The sequence below is a fragment of the Ursus americanus genome, chromosome 20, assembly GCF_024610735.1.
Source record: "Ursus americanus isolate L20-20 chromosome 20, mUrsAme1.1.p, whole genome shotgun sequence".
In the NCBI taxonomy this organism is placed as follows: Eukaryota; Metazoa; Chordata; class Mammalia; order Carnivora; family Ursidae; genus Ursus; species Ursus americanus.
Window position 1 is genome coordinate 37,876,796 of NC_142146.1, and position 20,976 is coordinate 37,897,771.

General features: G+C 37.8%; 1 protein-coding gene across 1 annotated transcript in view; it reads left to right on the forward strand.

Annotated features, from left to right (window-relative positions):
• ATP1B3 (ATPase Na+/K+ transporting subunit beta 3) overlaps window positions 1–20,976 on the forward strand; it is a 42,119-nt gene that overhangs the window by 5,145 nt on the left and 15,998 nt on the right. Inside the window, exon 2 of the mRNA XM_045791902.2 lies at window positions 19,859–19,987. Coding sequence (XP_045647858.1) covers window positions 19,859–19,987 — 129 coding nt within the window. The remainder of the gene's footprint in view (window positions 1–19,858; window positions 19,988–20,976) is intronic.

Here is a 20,976-nt window from a genome sequence, read left to right on the forward strand (position 1 = left end):
GATGTTTTAATTACGGTAGTATGTGCTTTACTGTTGTTAAAGAGCAACTTTCCTCTACCCCCAAAATAATTTGATTCTTTGAAATTGACTTTCTAATTTATATCTATAGAATTAAATTAGTTGCATTAAAAGAAGTTTAAAAACGTGCCTGTCTTTAGTAGCAATATTTCATGATTTGTCACGTTTGATTAAAGAGCAGTCATTTAACACTGTTTAGTGGAAAGAAAAAAAAAGCTAACTCTGAAAGATAAATTTATTATTTCCTAATTATGCATTTATTGCATTGATTTTGAAGTAAAATCTGTAATCTTTAACCACTTAGAACAACCACTATTAACATTTTTATGGTCTATTTCCTTTTTGTAAATAGTTTTTTTTTAATGTATAAAATTTTAAAATATGCAGTTAGATACCTAGTTTTACCACTTAATGTTTTAGGGGAATGGTTTTTATTCCTCTGCCACCTTAGAGGTTGATGTGTTGGGGGTAACCTTGGTCCTCCATCAGTTCTGTGGGGGCTGTCCACACTTCCTGCTAGAATTTATGTATTCTGGTGTCTTTAGTTACTATCTCTATGTTGAGACTCTCAAATCTGCATTTGTAGTTGGTATGACTTTTTTTATATTAAAAGAACCAACTGCCTGACAAAGATCTTAAATCGGATGTTTCATAGGACTCTGAAGTACTTCACACACCTCTTCATGTAAATCTCCCTTGCCCTCTAGGCCTCCTTAGTGTGACACACACTGTAAGCTCGCTGACTTCTCTCTCGTCATCTCTCTACCATTCTCTACCCCTTCTGGGCCTGTTTCCTAGCTTGAGTCTCTCTTTCCTTCACCTTGGGCTGGGTACTCCGATGTTAGCTTTGGTAGCCTGATCTCTGGTAAACATCTTTGAACCCCTCTTTGCCTTAAGACTGTGACAAGTGCTCCCGTGTATCCCATAATAGTTTTTTTTTTTTTATAATAGCATTTATGATTTTTTGTAGTAGTAGTGTTGCCTATTTACTAGAATATAAGTTTCTTATTCACTCATCTTTGATTCGCTAACACTGAGCCTGTTGCTCAGCACTTAGCAGGAAGGTAATAAAAACAGGTTGAATGAATGAGCACTATTATGAAATGTTTCCATGTAATTAGTCTTTTTGCAACCTTCTTTTTTTTTTTTAAGATTTTATTTATTTATCTGACAGCACAAGCAGGGGGAAGCGGCAGGTGGGGGGGAGGGAGAAGCAGGCTCCCTGCTGAGCAAGGAGCCCAATGTGGGACTCAATCCCAGGACCCTGGGATCATGACCTGAGCTGAAGGTAGACCCTTAACGGACTGAACCCCCCAGGTGTCCCATTTTTGCAACATTTTAAAAAATGTCTTTGTTGGTATTGGTGTATCATAGTATAACAGTTCCCCAATGTTTGGGCATCCTACCCCCCTTTTTTTAATAGCACTGCGAGTTTTCATAGAAGTTTAGTGTTCAAAGCTTCCACTTAACTTTCTCTTTGGAGATTCAGCTGAGTTTGTGGCATGCCTGAGTGGTGCATCTGATTAGGATAACAGAAACACGCTTATTATCCAAGTCTCCTGCTTTCTGCTTTATTGCTCTGTTCAGCGTCTTATACTGCTCTTATGAGACCTACATGAAGGTTTTTTTTTTTTTTTTAACTTCTCTTAAATTTAACAGGCACTTATTTAACAGTGTCATTCTCTGCCCTGCAGGGTGCTCTACTAATAATATTTCTGAAAAGAATTATTTAACTTAGCAGCCGCCCACATCTGTTTGAACTTTGTAACTAAGTTGTTTGTAGACTGGCTCTTATTTGTGACTTCTACTTAGTATTATGTTAATGCCTTGGTAAGGTATGACTTTGGGACTGACCCTCGTCCAGGACATAAGGTACTTTTCTTTGGCAGGTTCTGGCATGTAAATAGTGGCCCTTTATGTACCCTTACCACCACCACTCCCCGCTCATTACTATCTAATCATTTCTTTTCGGATTCCTTCCTGTCTGTTTTTCCTGGTCTCATTTCCTAAATGTGTATTTCCCAGCTGCTGTCTTTGGCCTTGTTTTCTCCACATCTTCCCTGGCAATCTTATAAAACAATTGCAAAGATCACTCACACATTTTACTTCTTGGTTAACACCTCTCTCAGATTCAGTTGCTTCCTGGATATCTCATAAACCTGAGAGGGAGAGGCTTAGATGTCTTGACTGGCTCTGTTACTAAACTACCTTATGTATCACCTGGCAAACAGAGCTTTTTCCCCTTCCTGTACTGAAGTTCTGAGTTGCTCCTGTATTTGCAATTTTTGAAAACGGGGGTTACTATCTTTTCTGTCATTTGGGCTCTAAACATGGCCAGATCATGCCAGTTCTACTTCTGTAACATCTCTTAAATCTGTGACCCACACCCTCATTGCCACTACTACGATTAATCAGGAGTTAATTTTCTCTGCCCTACTCCTGTCCCCCAACCCTGCCACATCTTATGAAGACCCTATTCAGAGGGAACGCAGGGTGCTCACTTTTCATAGCTTTATAATACTAACCACCTGTTTGAAATTTCCTAGTTCTTTTTTTTTTTTAAGATTTTATTTATTTATTTGACAGAGAGAGCCAGCGAGAGAGAACACAAGCAGGGGGAGTGGGAGAGGAAGAAGCAGGCTCCCAGCAGAGGAGCCTGATGTGGGGGCTCGATCCCAGAACACTGGGATCACGCCCTGAGCCGAAGGCAGACGCTTAATGACTGTGCCACCCAGGCGCCCCATGAAATTTCCTAGTTCTTAACACTCCCATCAACCCTGGCTCCACTGTATCGGGGTCTGGTAGTGCCTTTTCTTATAAATTCTCTGATTAAAAACTTAAAGCGCCAGATGAAGAGCTTTTGTGACTTCCATAGTTGTTCCAAGTTCAGATAGGCCATTGCCTTTCCAGTTTTTACCTGCTGCTTAAAAAAAAAGTTGTTGTGTTACTGACTTTTGGGGAAGGTGAGCTCTTAACTCCGGAGGCATCCCCAGAAAGATCCCAGGAGTCAGTTGGAATCATTGTGACCTAAACCAGTGTAACTTCACTGCTGTCAGGTTATTTTTAAGGCTACAGATTTGGTCGTGCTACGTCCCATACCCTAAAATTGTGTTTGGAATCCCACTGCTTTCAGAAGGTTGAAATAATTTCCAAACAGCCTGGCATTCCAGGCTCACTACATACTGGCTTAGAACTAAGTTTCCAACCTTATAACCTGTCGTTTCCCACCTTAGTCCCCATATACCACACGTCATAGCCAGAATGGATGTATCTGGAATGCTCTGCTGATTCCCTTGCCCATACCCTTCATCTCTGCATCATAAGTTCTTCCCTACTTCAGAGACTTAAACTTTGCGTGTCAGCTATCGTAAGCGTTCTCTGATATGCCAAGGTGAAAATAATACCACATTTATCTCCTGTAACAACTAAAACTTTGTATCCTGGATTATGGTGGTTTATATACATTACTCCTACTAAGTAGATATTCTCACAAATCAGGATTTACAAAAAAGCACTTTTTTTTTGTTTTTTTTGGCTACACAAATTGTCGTTTAATCAATTTCAGCTTGTGATTCACCTGTTCCTTAGGCTAAAAGTGAGAGTATTTTGGGTCTTATTTGTGGAGACACTTGTATATAAAGGCATAATTCCCCTTAACCTTACCGTGATTCTGTCCCACTAAACTAATTCATTTTGAAGTTTCCAGATAGGGCATCATAGTAAAAGTGAGCCTGTGGGCATATATATATATATATATTTTTTTTTACTTCATGAATCGTAGAAGTATACCAATATCCTGAGATGACCAGACAAGGACTCACTCAGAATATAGACCTAATTTCTAGTTCCATACATCAGCCAAGCTTAGATAAGTCATTTAAAATCTCTAGGTTTTAGTTTCTTCTGTAGGAGAAAAGTTGCAGAAGATAGTTTCTAAATGTCACTTTGAAATGGAAAAAAAAAAGTATATAAAAGCTTGAGAACAACAGCAGGCAGCAAGCTTTTTCTTTAAGGGACCAGATAATACTTTAGGCTTTGCCAGCCATCTGGTGTCTGTTGCAACTACTCAGCTCAGCTATTGTAGCTTGAAAGTGGCAAGAGACAATTTGTAAACTAATGGACCTAGCTATGTGCAATATTTTATTTACAAAAACAGGCAGCTGCTGTGGTTTGCTGACCTCTTTAGAAGCTAGTGTCAGTGTAGGCTGACTCAAGAAATCTGAACTGGTCTTAAATGAGATGTAGACTCTTGGCTTTGTTCTTTTTAAATAATGAAAGTAACACTATTGTTTGAATTTTTGCAGTACAGATGTGAATAATCAGTCCATTGTCCTCTTCAGCTTCTTTTCTGGGTAATCAGTGTTAATAGTAATGATTTTTAAATTGTAATACATGGTATATCCACTTTGGATAAAGGTCTAGCAGTTTCTTATAAAAGTAAATATATACCTACCCCATGACCCCGCAGTTCTGCTCCTAGGTGTTTACCCAAGAGAAATGAAAACATATCCACAAAAATACGTGTACAAGAATATTCATAGTAGCTCCAACTGGAAACAGCCCAAGTGTCCATCAGCAGAACAGGTAACCTGGTATGCCCAAACAGCAGAATACTACTCAACAGTAAAAGGAACGAACTGTGGATACACAGAACATGGATGAATTTCACAATTAGGGTGAGCAGAAAAGAAGCTTTATCTAAGAGAATACGTACAATATGATTTCATTTATATGAATTCTAAAGCAAGCAGCACTTATCAGTGCTGGAAAAAAGCCCATAATGGTGTTTTCCTCTAAGGCGGTGGTCATGGGGATTGGAAAGGGGCACCAGAGAACTTGGTAGGGTGGTGTAATGTTTTGTCTCTTGCTGGGGGCTTAGATCATATAGAATGCATTTATCAAAACCCTTTTTTTTTTAAGTTTTTAAATTTTAGTTAACATACTGTGTAATATTTCATGTGTACAATAACAGTGATCCAGCACTTCCATACAACACCAGTGCTCATCCCAAGTGCCCTCCTTAATCCCCATCACCTGTTTTACTCATCCCCCCCCCCCACCTCCCTGCTGGTAACCATCAGTTTGTTCTTTACAGTTAGTGACTTTGGTGTTCTTTCTTTCTTTATTCCCTTTGCTCCTTTGTTTTGTTTCTTAAATTTCACATATGAGTGAGATCCTATGGTATTTGTCTTTGACTGACTGACTTCGCTTAGCATTACCTCTCTAGCTCCATCCATGTTGTTGCAAATAGCAAGATTTCATTCTTTTTTATGGCTGAGTAACATGCCTCTGTGTGTGTGTGTGTGTGTGTGTGTGTGTGTGTGTGTGTGTGGTCTGTGTTTGTGTATGCATTCATGTACCATATCTTTATCCATTCAGCAACTGATGGACACTTGGGCTGTTTCCATGATTTGGCTATTGTGGATAAACATCAGAGTGCATGTATCCCTTTGAATTAATATTTTTGCGTTCTTTGGGTAAATACCTAGTAGTGGAATTGCTGGATTATAGGGTAGTTTTTTTTTTTTTTTCCTGGTTATGATTTTATTTATAAGTAAACTTTATGCCCAACAACGTGGAGCTCGAACTCACAACCCTGAGATCTGGAGTCACATGCTCCATATAGACTGAGCCAGCGAGGTGCCGTGGTAGTTCTATTTTTATTTTTTTGAGGAACCTCTATCCTGTTTTCCAGAGTGGCTGCACCAGTTTGCATTCCCACCAACAGTGTAAGAGGGTTCCCCTTCCTCTACATCCTTGCCAACACCTCTTGTTTTTTGTGGTGTTGATTTTAGCCATTCTGACAGGTGTGAGGTGATATTTCATTGTAGTTTTGATTTGCATTTCCCTGATAAGTGATGTTGGGCATCTTTTCATGTGTTTGTTGGCCATCTGTATGTCATCAATGGAAAAATGTCTATTCATGTCTTCTGCCCATTTTTTTAATTGTATTATTCATTTTTTTGGGTGTGATTGTCAAAACCCATGTAATGGCACATTAGAGGTTTGTGTATTTCATTGAATGTGATTTTTTTCCTTCAATTTTAGTTAATATGCATGAAGTGTTTGGGGGTGAAGTATACATACTGACATCTGGAACTTGAAATGCATTTAAAAAATAAATGGAATAGATACAATGTAATAGAATATTAACTGTAGAATCTAGGTGTGTCTATGGATGTTCATTGACATTCAGCCTTTCTGTGTATATATAAACATTGCTAACTGAATATTAAAGAAAAAATACATTTTTTAAAAAGATCTTATTTATTTATTTATTTATTTGAGAGAGAGCATGAGTGGGGGAAGAGCAGAAGGATAGGGACAAGCGGACTCCACTCTGAGTGCAGAGCCGGACATGGGGGCTCAGCCTCATAACCTTGAGGTCATGACCTGAGCTGAAATCAAGAGTCAGAGGCTCAGGGGCGTCTGGGTGGCTCAGTTGTTAAGCGTCTGCCTTCGGCTGGGGTCATGATCCCAGGGTCCTGGGATTGAGCCCCACATCAGGCTCCTTGCTCCGCTGGGAGCCTGCTTCTCCCTCTCCCACTCCCCCTGCTTGTGTTCCCTCTTTCAATGGCTGTCTCTCTGTCTGTCAAATAAACAAAATCTTAAAAAAAAGTCAGAGGCTCAACCAGCTGAGCCACCCAAGTGCCCCGAGAATACATGAATACATTTATATGTTCTTGATTGTCTTCCACCAATTGTGGAGTCTTTCCTATAGACAATGATTGTTATTCAGTTTTCTTACCAGTCCTATTTCAGTGCATTTATGTATATGTATATACTTATGTGTGTATGTGGGTATATATGGAATATGTAGGAATAAGTAATTTTCCACTTTTACATGAGTAATAGGAAAAATGTATGTTCTAAAACTTGCTTTGCCCCCCATTAATGTGTCCTGTGTTCCATGTCAGTGTGTATTTATCTCGTTTCTTTGAATTATTTACATAATCCATAGTGTAGAGCTATATATCTGGATATATATTTTGTTATGAATATTTAGATTGTTTCTAATTTTTCTCTTCAAAATTGCTGCTATGTGTATGTGCCACTATTTAGGATAGATATTGAGAAATGGAATTACCACTTTATAGTATATGCTTATTTTTATATTAATAGACTGTCCTCCTTTATATAATAGACTGTACCAATTTATCCTCCCACCAGCAGTGGATAAAAGTACCGGTTTCCCTTCGACTTTCTGAGCATTGGATGTTATCACTCTTTAACATTTTTTTGCCAGTTTGATGGGATACTGCTGTCTGGTTGGTTTAATTTGCCGGATCTCGGTAACTGCAACTGAGTGTATTTTTGTTTGCTCAGTTTCTGGTTGTTTTTTTGTTTTTGTTTTTACGGTCAATCTCTTTGCTTGCTTTTGTCTTTTAATTCTTTTATTTAAAAATATTTGTTTTAAATTAACATCACAAATTTAACAATCTTTTAATGGGCTGTTCTAATCACTTAACCCAAAATATATTGAATAATCCATTATTTCCTCACTGATTTGAATTGCCAACTTTCTTACATGTAGAACTCCATCTTATGGATCTTTTCTTGGGTTTTGTTGATCTGTATCTCTGTTCCTGTGTCATTCTTACAAATTTCACAGATGTAAGGTCAATGTGAGCATTTGTAAAATAAAATACATGTGTGAAATTGTGTGGACTGTCTGTCCAGTTTAGGTATCACATATGCTGGCCTTATCAAAACCATTTAGGTAACTTACAGAGCATACTAAAAGGATAGTTTATAGAAAAATTCCTTGAAAATTGGGAGAACCAACTAAAGCCATGTGGACATGGTATGTGTTTTAGGGGTAGAGCTCTGTTTATTTTTTGTAAAAACTTCTGATTTGGAAATGTTTGTTTTCCTAAAAAAAAATCATGTATTTCATCTATTCTCAGGTTTGCTAATTGAAAGTGGTTTTATTGATCAAATTAAATACTTTTGCATTTGTTTCTAGTTTATCTTAAATCTTTCCCACTTTCCTTGATTAATTTTAGTTTTGAATTAAAAACCTATCTCCTTTTTGTTAGTCTTACTTGCTTTTTAGTGAAAGAATCTAAGGATTTTCCTTTGCTTCTGCTCTGACTACATTATTATTTTGAATTTTGAATATTTCAGGTTTCATTGTCTTTTTAATCCAAGGATTGGTTAGAAGTCTATTTTCTAAATTTTGTTTTAATTTCTAATATATTTACCTTGGTTTTAGAGAATGTGACCTTTTTTTTAAGTTTTTAACTTCTCTTTTTGTGTTTTTGTAACTTAAGTCATGGTCCCTTTTAGGGACAGTGTCCCAAGTTTGTAAGGAGTATATTTCCTGGTGACTACAAAAGTTCTACATGTATTAGGTAACTGTTAGTTGTGTTTTAAAAATACTTATTGTCTAGGGCACCTATGTGGCTCAGTCGGTTAATCCCAGGGTCCTGGGATTGAGGCCCCCCCTCCCCCGCCCTCGTGTGTGCGTGTGCACACTCACTCTCTCAAATAAATAAATCTTTAAAAAAGTACTTACTGTCCTTTTTGGTATTATTTACTTCATCTATGGATTTCTGGGAGAAGTATGTTAAAATCTCTATATATAATTGTGGTAATTTTGCTTTTGCTTTACGTATTTTAAGCTGTTTAGCATCACTGGCTTCATGGCTATTGGTGTATCTTCTTCATGTATTTTAATATGAAACATGTTTGTTCTCTTAATGCTGTTTGACTTTGAATTCTAGTTTGCTTAGAGTAATGATGTCACATCTAGATTTCTTTTTGTTAGCCAAGACCCACTTTGTTTTCAACCATTATGTGTTACAATTTTAGGTTTTCTTCTATAAATAGCATTTAATGGATTTTTTTAGCTCACTTTGAGAATGTCTTTTATTTGACTACTATGAAATTATTCTCGCCATAGTGTTTTTGGGATTTTAATTTATTAAATTTAAACATTAAAAATTTGAACTTTATATAAAATATAAACAATATAAATTAATGTGGTGACAAAAGGAGATCATTGGCTGTCTGGTGAATGATGTGTGGATTGCAAAGGGGCACAAAGACTCTGGGAAGTGGGGGCACAGCGGTTAAGCGTCTGCCTTCGGCTCAGGGCGTGATCCCAGCGTTATGGGATCGAGCCCCACATCAGGCTCCTCTGCTATGAGCCTGCTTCTTCCTCTCCCACTCCTCCTGCTTGTGTTCCCTCTCTCGCTGGCTGTCTCTATTTCTGTCAAATAAATGAATAAAATCTAAAAAAAAAAAAAAAAAAGACTCTGGGAAGTGATAGAAATGTTCTGTATCTGTAGTGTCATGGTGGTTTCACAGATTATGCAACTGTCAAAGACTTCCTGAGATTGTGCGGTTGAAATTAATAAAAGTTATTATGTGTAAATTATTCCTCAGACTGATAAGAAAAAGAAATTAAAATCAATACTTTGATGTTGCCAGTAAGTCTTACTGGTTGGTTTCTTTGTTTACCATTGCTTTATACATTTTTCCTCTGTCTTAGGTTTTTAAAGAAAACTTTTAAAAATGGAAATACACAGTTGTATTAACTTGTTTTAGAATTTGGTCTGTGATTGTCCTGTTTTTGAAGTCAGATATTATATAAGTTCTTCAAAAAAAAGAATTAAAACAGTGTAGCTAAAACTCAAATCCTCCTTGACCACATCCCCAGTCCTGATCCCTTCCTCTCTTATTCAGAGGTAACCACTATTTATGAATTTGATTTGTTAAGTCTCTGGTCCATTAACAAACACTCTAATTTATGTATATTTATAGAAATTAACTCTTTTGAGAGTTTTAAATTTAAGCATGTGGTGTATATCATTCTGAGTTAGCATTTTTCCACTTGGGGTTTTTGAAATCTGTTTCATTCCTTTTTTAACTACTGTTTATAGTTTTCCATTATGTATTATGTTTTATTTCTTTGCTTTGAGGACAGTTACATTGTTAGCAATTTTTTGCTATTGCTCTTCAGTTTGTTTGTATTGCATAACCAATTCTTTCAGTTAGAATTTGAGGTTAGTAAATTTTCTGAGTCCTTGTATGTCTGGAGACGTACTTTTGGTTTAATTGGTTGATCTTTTAGTTCATAATAATTTTTCCTCAATTTGGAATAGATTTCATTTTTGGCCAATGAGATGTCTGTCAGTTATAGTTCTCTGCCTTAGCTAGAGCCTGTTTTATATTTTTAGAAGCATTAAGAAATTTTCTCCGTATGTCTGGTGTTCTGAAGCTCTACCTGTGTCTGGGTATTGGATGTTTTCCAGTATTTTTCAGTCTTTTCCAATCTAGACACAAAATTTGTTACGTTTTTGAGCATTCTTTCCCTTCTTCCCTTTTCTGATGGAATTTCTTTTTAGATTTGTTGATGATATTCTGGTTGTCCCCATGTCTCAATAATTTCCATATATTCCCTCCCTCTTTTTGCCCAGGGTTATAAAAATTCTTGGTTTGAACTTACAGCTCACTGAATTTTTCTTTAACTGGCCTTTCCCCTAAGTTTTTGGTTTTTAAACAGCTTTATTGAAGTATAATTGACATAGTAAGCTGCACATATTTGAAGTGCCCAACTTGAGTTTTGACATAATACTCATATGCATATACATATATTATACTCATGAAACTATCACTAATCAATAACAAACATAATCATTACTCCCCAAATTTCCTCCTGCCCCTTGGTAATTGATCCTCTCTCCCTACCTCCCCAGTCTCCAGGCAAAAATAGATCTGCTTTCTGACACTTCAGTTTGTATTTTTTGAAATTTTAAATACATGGAATGTAGTGTGTACTTTTTTTGGGGGTGGGTGAGGAGGGACTGACTTCTTTTATTTAGTTTAATTATTTTTGAGAAATAGTTCATGAATAGTATCCCATTGTATGGATATACCAGAATTTACTTATTAATTCATCTGTTGATGTGCATATGGATTGTTTGTACTTTTTAGTAATTACAGATGAAGCACCTATGAATATTCATATACCTTACCCTCTGTGAACATGTGCTGTTATTTTTCTTGGTTAAATATCCAGGAATGGATAGCTGGATTCTATCGTAGGTGTACATTGCTAACTTCAAAAAATTGTCAAACTGGTTTCTAAAATAGGACTTCTCTCTCTCTCTCTCTCTTTTTTTTTTTTGTGGTGGTGGTGGTTGTTTTGTTTATTCCCACCAGCAGTGTATGAGAGAGTTCAGTTGCTCCACTCCTGGGCCATCACTTGGTACTGTCAGTCCCTAGATTTTCTAGCATTTTGGTGAGCCTGTAGTGGCAGCTAACTGTGGTTTTGATTTGCCCTTCCCTGATGACTAGTGATGTTGAGCACCTTTTTGTGAGCTTATTTTTTGCAATCCTTAAATCTTTGATGAAGTTTTCTTTCAAAACTTTTGTGCATTTTTTAAAAATTTGTTTTGTTGTAAGAGTTCTTTACATATTTTAGAGGCGAGTAAGTCCTTTGTTGGTTACACGTTTTATAAAAATTTTCTCCCAGTCTTTGGTTTGCTTTTTTATTTTTTTAGGTATCTGGATTTTTCTTTAGAATTTAACTCTTCTCCAGTTCAGCTTATCTAATGAGTTTTTAATTTTAATAATCAGAATATGACATCTGAGTTTTAAAAATTGTGCTTTCACCTTCTACTCTGTATTTTCAATATACTTACGCTTTTTTCCTTCTTGCTCTATTTGCACCCACTTCTTCGGGGTATTCGTTACTGTCTTTGTTGAGCTTGATACCTTATCGTATTAGTTTTTTCTCAGATATTTGGTGATTATTGGTTCTGTGCTCCTCCTCTTTGTATTTAGACTTTCTGGTTACAGGAATCTGAGATGTAGGGAGCATATGCCAGCCAAGAGCTGGTCTAGGTATGGGGACTCCTTATTCCTTTAGGTTTTCACCAGCCTTCCAAGGGTATTGCCAAGTTTTTCAGCCCAAGCATCCACTCCCTGCTCCCACTTCAAAGTAGATGTTGCTACTTTTAGTAGTCGCTTGACACCAGGGGCAAGTGTATATTGGGGGGTAAGAGGAAAGTTACACTCGATGTGACTGACCCTGCTATGGAGTCTCCTAGTCATCTGGTCTTTGACTCAGAGCTCCCTCCTCTTCTCCATCCTTGGTGGGCCAACTCACTCACTTCTGGGAGGCCTTCTCTGATGAAATCCCTTTCCTTCCTCTCCCTACTAGAAACAGTTCATTCTTTGTCCTTTTTTTTTTTTTTAAACCCTAGCACTTGATGTCTGTAATTCTTTGTTTATACGCCTGTCACTTACGATAACTGAACTCTTGGAGAGAAGGAACAGATTTTACTCATGTAAGTTTCTATCACCTGGAGCAACATAGAATGCTTGAATGATATTTTTCAGACATTGGGAGTTTAGAATATAAAGGGTGACAACTTGGGGCACCTGGCTGGCTCAGAGCATTCAGCTCTTGATCTCAGGGTTGTAAGTTCAAGCAATTATTTAAAATTAAAATCTTAAAAAAAGGTAACAACTTGAGGCTCCCAGGAAGAGCAGGCCAGGTAAAGGTACCACACGGACAGGTACTGGTCTGAATGTCACTCTTACTAGTAGGCTAATCTTAGGCAGGTTATTCAGTCTTGTTTAATTATTTTAATAAATGTATAAAATATGAATGCATGTGTATATGTATATATTTTTATTATAAAAATAGTACATATGCTCATTAGTTTAAGAAAACTCACTCTTTCAATGGGGAACAAATAATTTTTTTTTTTTAAGCCTGGCTGGCGGCACCAGAAAAAATTATTTTTTAAACAGGTGGTACTGGGACAACTGATATCCATATGCAAAACAATGAAGTCGACCCCCTTCCTCATACCACATATAAAAATGAACTCGTGATGCCTGGGTGGCTCAGTCCATTAAGCATCTGACTCTTGATCATTTGAGGTCATGATCTCATGGTTGTGGGATCAAGCCCCATGTCAGGCTCCACACTCCGAGGATGGAGTTGGCTTGAGATTCTCTCTCTCTCCCTCGGCCCCTCCCCCACTCACGCACACTTCTCCTAAAATAAAATTTTCAATAAAAACGAACTTGGGGCGCCTAGGTGGCTCAGTCAGTTAAGCGTCCGACTTGGCTCAGGTCTTGATCTTGGGGTTGTGAGTTCAAGCACCATGTAATTAATACTTTAAAAATAAATTAAAAAATTTTTTTACAAAATGAACTCAAAATAGATCAAAGACCCAAACATTAGAACTAAAACTATAAAATTCTTAGAAGAAAACATAGATTCAACAAGTCTTCATGACTTTGGATTAGGCAATGGTGTCTTAAATATGACACCGACAACACAAACAACCAAAGGAAAATATAGATAAATTGGACTAATCAAGTTTAAGAACTTCTCTGCCTTAAGGGATACTATCATGAAACCAAAAAGATCCCACAGAACTGGAGTAAACAATTAGATATCTGAATAGAGGCTTGTTTCTGTAATATATTTTAAAAAAAAAAACCACAACAACTTAAAAAGACAACCCAACTTAAAAATGGATCCAGGATCTTAACAGACAGTTCTCCAAAGATGATACAAATGGCTGATAAGCTTATGAAAAGATGCTCAACATCATTAGCCATTAGGGAAATGTAAATTAAAGCCACATTGAGATGCCACTTCATACCCACTAGGATGGCTGTAGAAAAAGACAAAAAGCATTGATGAGAATGTGGAGAAATTGGAACCCTGCTGGTGAGAATGTAGAATGGTACAGCTGCCTTGGAAAACAGTCTGATACTTATTCTAAGTTACTATCTAGCAATTCCACTCATAGGTGAATGGGATGTGAATTAGACCTCAATAAAAAGTTAATTTTAAAAATACAAATATATCAAAAATTTTTAAAAATTTAAAAATACAGATATACAAAGGATTTTAACTTGTACTTGTCCATAGGCTTGCTTTTTTTTTTTTTAATTAGACCTCTCTTTAAGATTTTTTTAAACTGTGAACAGAATGCTAATTTATTTACCAAGGCTATGCAGTTTATAGTCATCAGAATTTTGAGGAGGGGCACAATCTTCTAGTTATCTAGGTACCATCAAGTATAACTAGGAAGTTCGCAGAAGTTAGGGAATCAGATCACAGGGTCTTTTTTTTTTTTTTTTTTTTTTTTTTTGTCCCTCAGTCTCAGATTTTTATTTATTTTTTATTTATTTATTTATTTTTAAATGATTTTTTATTATATTATGTTAGTCACCATACAGTACATCCCCGGTTTCTGATGTAAGGCTCGATGATTCATTAGTTGTGTATAACACCCAGTGCACCATGCAATACGTGCCCTCCTTACTACCCATCACCGGTCTATCCCATTCCCCCACCCCCCTCCCCTCTGAAGTCCTCAGTTTGTTTCTCATAGTCCATAGTCTCTCATGTTTCATTCCCCCTTCTGATTACCCCCCTTTCTTTATCCCTTTCTTCCCCTACCGATCATCCTAGTTCTTATGTTCCATAGATGAGAGAAATCATATGATAGTTGTCTTTCTCTGCTTGACTTATTTCACTTAGCATTATCTCCTCCAGTGCTGTCCATGTTGTAGCAAATGTTGAGAACTCGTTCTTTCTGATAGCTGAGTAATATTCCATTGTATATATGGACCACAACTTCTTAATCCAGTCATCTGTTGAAGGGCATCTCGGCTCCTTCCACAATGTAGCTATTGTGGACATTGCTGCTATGAACATTGGGGTGCATATGGCCCTTCTCTTCACTACGTCTGTATCTTTGGGGTAAATACCCAGTAGTGCAATGGCTGGATCATAGGGTAGGTCAATTTTTAACTTTTTAAGGGACCTCCACACTGTTTTCCAGAGTGGCTGTACCAACTTGCATTCCCACCAACAATGTAGGAGGGATCCCCTTTCTCCACATCCTCTCCAACAATTGTTGTTTCTTGCCTTGTCTATTTTTGCCATTCTAACTGGCGTAAGGAGATCACAGGGTCTTGAAAGTGTGTTGAGCGGATATGTACGTTCAGGCCTTGGTGAAGCCTAATAACTCCCTATGTGTCCAGATTATGCATCCTGGTATTATATAATAAAGAATTTGTGTGGTCTTTGTCCCAGGTGCCTGGCACAGAGTTTCTAAAAACCATTAGAATTTCCTAATGGGAATATCTATATTATGCTAATAGAGTGACTCATGGTGGGCCCTTCATTAGCTTCCCTGGGGGCTGGTCCTTAGAAAGACCAATCATGTGATTAGAGGGCTGGGACTTTGAGCTAGCCTGACCTTTAGGGGAAGGGAAAAGGAGGGGGCCGGAGACTGGTTTTAACCAATCACATGGCCAATGATTTAATCATACCCACATAATGAAACCCCAGTAAAAACTCTAGACACTGAAGCTTTGCGAGTTTCCGGGTTGGGGAACACATTAATGTGCTGGGAGAGTGATTTTCCCTCATTCCACGAGGATAGGACGTAAAAAACTGCGTTCCCTCCCAGACTCTATGCTGTATGTGTGTGTATTGTTTATAACAAAACTGTAATCTTAAGTATAGCCCTTTTTTGAGTTCTGAGTCATTCTACCAAGTTCTCAAACCTGAAGGAATGCATTGGGGACCTCCCAGATCGGTAGCCCGTTGGTTTAGAAGTTCAGGTGGCATCTGAGGTGAGGGCAGTCTTGTGGCGGGCCATGCCCTGAGCCAGTGGAGTCTGTGCTGCTCTGGGCGGCTGGTGCTAGCATGGGATTGTTGGACACTCAGCTGGGGTTGAAACAAAGTGGCTGGTCAGGGGCATTTCTCCTTCCCTGAATGACGTGGAGTAAACCTGGGCCAGATTTTTTGCTGCTTAGTTTCTTTTATAGACTCCACATTAACAAACCTCATTTGTGAAAACATTTTTTGAGAGTAAGTGAAGTGCAATTTGATGAGGTTAAGATTTAAACCTTAAATTTAGCCTTAAAGCCTAGTTGCAGTATCATTACAAAAATGTTTCTAGTTGTTGGCCTTCCCCCCCCCACCCCTGAAGTTCATTTTTATGTTATCAAATTTCTTTTTTTCTTTTTTTTTCTTTTAAAGATTTTATTTATTCATTTGACAGAAAGAGAGACAGCCAGCGAGAGAGGGAACACAGGGGGAGTGGGAGAGGATGAAGCAGGCTCCCAGCGGAGGAGCCTGATGTGGGGCTTGATCCCAGGACTCTGGGATCACGCCCTGAGCCAAAGGCAGACGCTTAATGAGTGAGCCACCCAGGCGCCCCTATGTTGTCAAATTTCTTGACTTTTAGTTTCCTTTCTATAATGTTAATAATTAGATAATTACTCTTACCCCTTTTCTTCGGATGGGAGTAGATACTTGTCCAAGGTCATAGCAGGAAAGTGGTCAGGCCAGGATTTGAGTCTAAGTCTGACTCCATCATAGCCCATGAAGGAAATTCTTGAAGGATTTTAAGCTGGTATTGGATTTTAATTGGTATTGTAAAATACCAGTATAGTCTAATATATAATCTTAATGGTGACCACTTAGAATAGAATAGCTTATAATAGAATAAGCACTGTTTAGGCTTCATTTGCTGTTTTGCTTGCATTAACTAGAACTGACTCACACATGGCACACTGAACAAGTTCCATCTGCACCATCCATTACTAACCTAGGGTACCCCCAATTTGATCCCCATCAGTGTGTGAAGCCTATCTGCAAACTGCATCTGAGGAACTGTATATAGGAGCAGTAATTTACAACTTCTGTTTTTCTTTTTTTTTTAATCTTTAAGAGCATTCTATTATACAAATCATTTCACAGAACTTTTTTTATGCTTTTAAGATTTTATATATCTTTTTAAAAAATATTTTATTATGTTATGTTAGTCACAATACAGTACATCCTTAGTTTTTGATGTAATGTTCCATGATTCATTGTTTGCGTATAACACCCAGTGCTCCGTGCAATACGTGCCCTCCTTACTACCCATCACCGGGCTAGCCCATCCCTCCACCCCCCTCCCCTCTGAAGCCCTCAGTTTGTTTCCCAGAGTCCATAGTCTCTCGTGGTTCATTCCCCCTTCTGTTTACTCCCCCCCTTCATTCTTCCCTTCCTTCTACCGATCTCCCTGCTATTCCTTATGTTCCACAAATGAGTGAAACCATATGATAATTGTCTTTCTCTGCTTGACTTATTTCATTTAGCATAATCTCCTCCAGTCCCCTCCATTACAACTTCTGTTTTTCTTTTTTTTTTTTTTTTAAAGATTTTATTTATTTATTCGACAGAGATAGAGACAGCCAGCGAGAGAGGGAACACAAGCAGGGGGAGTGGGAGAGGAAGAAGCAGGCTCATAGTGGAGGAGCCTGACATGGGGTTTGATCCCGTAATGCCGGGATCACGCCCTGAGCCGAAGGCAGACGCTTAACCGCTGTGCCACCCAGGCGCCCCAAACAACTTCTGTTTTTCTAGTATTTGTTTTCTTACTAGGAGAAAGGAGCTTAAGTTGATAAATTGTTGCTACCCTTCTGCGTGATCCTTCATATATGATATTTATAAGTGAGATTAATTTTAAATATTAGTTTTGGGTCTTAGCAAAAGGAACATATTCAAGTAGAGAACTCATTTTAGTGCTGGAAATCACTTATATTATTTTTACACTCCTTACATTCAAAATTGACTTAATTTCCACTAGTATATGGCATCAGATTTGGGACATGGTTATTAATTTGTGTATTTTTTTTTTAAGATTTTATTTATTTATTTTAGAGAGAGGGCAGGGGCAGAGAGTAAGGGAGAGCAGAGAATCCCAACCAGACGCCACACTGAGTTCAGAGCCTGACATGGGGCTCAATCTTCTGACCCTGAGATCATGCATGACCTGAGCCAAAACCAAGAGTCGGATGTTCAATTGACAGGCATCCCAATTTATGTATCTCTTCTGAAGTTTTAACACTTTTTCATTGTGTGATGGTTCTTTAGAAAGCATATTTGGATATAGCTTGTTCATGTCTGTTTTATGTTTATTTACTTTGTAACTTTTTATAAATTTCATTTACGTTTTTCCTGGAAATTGAATATCAAATTTTGAAAATAGTATATTACTATTTTGGGATGACTTAAAAACACAGCTAAATAATTAAACTCTTAGCACTTGTGTTTCAAACTTACCTTCTGCATCAGTCAGCAAACTGCTATGGCCTCAATCTGCCTGTTTTCTACAGAGTTTTACAGAGTGTGGAACACAGCCAGCACTTGTTACATTCATGTATTGGTTGACCCTGGCCTGTTGAATGGAGGATTTTATCTGTTAGTTCCTGTAAACATCTACGTCTGAAAGAATCATTTCTCCTATATTTCATTAAAATAGCCTTTGCGCTTTGCATGTATTTCATTTCCCTCTGTAGTAAATTGAGCACTTCTTTAAGATTGGTCTTCCTTTTCTTTTTCTGCAACAGGATCGCTGTATGTGGTAGGGAAGTGATGCTATCTGAAGGTGACATGCTGTCCTCCTTTCTTCCTTCTGTCCTCTCGTTCCCTATTTTGGCCTCCTGGTAATTGGGGCAAGGGAGGATGGGTGGATACTACTCTAAATTAAGGTGAAATTGCTTTAATTATTTCCCCTTTACTTGAAGTGGGGGGTGGGGGAGCAGTGTCCTGCCCACATTTAAGAAATAAAAGTTACCTAGCTTTTGGCATAATCTGTTTTGGGGCCATGGCGTCTTTTGAAAATCAGAAAAACACTGTAGAGTGATTCTTCAGGGGATAAAAAATGGATATATTTAGAAATAAAATATATCACAAATCTCAAAAACTCTGAAGTTAATCCTTGCCTGGGGTGGTGGGAGTCCATAGATTACAGACGTGAACCTCTGCTCTGGCCCCTCTGCTGGTAATAGAGTCAGGCAAGCAAACACGTATGTTATTAAGACCAGGAAATAAAGCTGATGTTAATTAAACTCCAGGGAATTAAATGTTTTCACTATTGCTGTATCTGGGGATTTATTATTTTTTGATCAATTTTGAAACATTAAATATAAATGTGTGACTTTTAACAATATGGTCTAATATATAATCTTGATGGTGACCACTTCTGATGTTCAAACTTTGAAGACAGACATTTGAGAAAATAAGATATTCCCAAAATAAGTCACTGGCTTAGGATAGATTTGTTTTAGTGCTGCCAGATTGTGAAGGAAAAAAGGCTAAGCCCTTGATGTTGAAACTTAGGTATGCCAATTCTTGCTTTGTGCTTAGCAGTAGTTATGAAGTACCACTGGTTGGGGCACTTGTTTCTGGTCTTGTCCTTTCTTCGCTTTTGCATGAGCCTTCTACTTAACTACTGTTTCCTAAACATTATTCATTGAATACCATCTTTATGATTTGCCTTCTGTGCACATTTCCTGGCTGTTCTTTAAGTCCACTCACTTTATAGAAGTGAAATTTATGCAAATAATTATTGTGAAATATGGGATTGAAGTACTAATTCTTTTCTGTTTGCCGCTTAAAGGAACATGTGCATATGAAGGTTTTATTCCATCTAAAATCATCTTTTATCTCACTGGAGGACATCAGGTTCATTTTGGGAAACACTCCCCTATGTGCTGAAGTTTTAAAACTCTGACCTTGAGCCACAGAGTATGATGGTAGAAGCTGTCTGTACTTGGAAGTGTCAGCAGAGATGAGGGGTTCTGGGATGGGTGGGTGCCGCCTGCTGAAATACCCTTTGCTTGGGCAAATTTGTATTGTTCTGAATATGGAGATTTTTGGCTGTGTGCATGGCAAAGCTTGGAATCCTAGCCTCACAACAGTTGCTTTGTTTCTTTAATTGCCCCCCATACCTCCCCCACACATGCAACATACGTATGTAGCTCCGGTTTTCCTAAGTTTTATTTTCTTTTGCAGGTTTGATCTTGCTCTTCTACCTAGTCTTTTATGGGTTCCTGGCTGCACTTTTCTCATTCACAATGTGGGCTATGCTTCAGACTCTGAACGACGAAGTTCCAAAATATCGTGACCAGATTCCTAGTCCAGGTAATTATGTTGCAGTTATTGTGGCTTTTAACTAAATTTGGTTATACTTTGGGGTGCCTGGATGGCTCAGTTGGTTAAGTGTCCGACTTTTGGTTTTGGTTCAGCTCAGGTCAAGATCTCAGGGTCTTGAGATCAAGCAAGCCCTGCGACAGGCTCCCCACTCAGTGGGGAGTCTGCTTCTCTCCCTCACCCTTTGTCCCTCCCCCTGCTCACAGCTTCACATATGTGCGCGTGCGTTCTCTCTCAATTTTTTTTTTAATCTGGTTATACTTTATCTTCACTATAAACTTTGGGGTTAGGTAATGTGAAAATGTTGATTTTTGTTGCTTAATATTTACATACTGATAGAAAGATCTTCAATATTTACATACTTATATGAAGACCTATAATATTTACATACTGATATGAAGACCTGAGCTGATAAATCTTGAGTCCTTTGCCAGGAGTAAGCAGGAGTGAATATGGAGAATCATAGTGAAGCCAAATTTGACCAATGTGGTTATGAATGGCTTTTGTGAATATTGTGTAGCATTTTCACTTTGCCTTGAGTAATTTACTTATCAAGTATATAGTTTAGCTCTAGCTTAGGCTTGGTCTTGTAGAATACAAGCTTCGTATCTTTAATTGCTTAGTATGGAAGTGGTAAGAAATATTAAATAATGATACATCAATAGGGAATAAAATGAGTATACTCTTATGTATTTAATTCTTGTCCATTGATTGTTGGAAGGAAAAAAATTCTCCAGGATACTCCACTACAGAAAAATTCTTAACTGAAACACTTGTTTAAATCATTTTCTTCCTCCTGATTTCATTCTTTTAAAGCTGTCTTTGAATGCCAGCTTTGCCTTTGTTGAACATGGCTCTTATCCTCAAGGTGCTGGCAGTGTTTATAGAAGAAGATAACAATGTGCAGTATATGTAATTCCCCAAAATGTGAACAACTTCTTGAGATAATAGAGAAGAGCAGGCTTCTCGTGGAAGAGGGG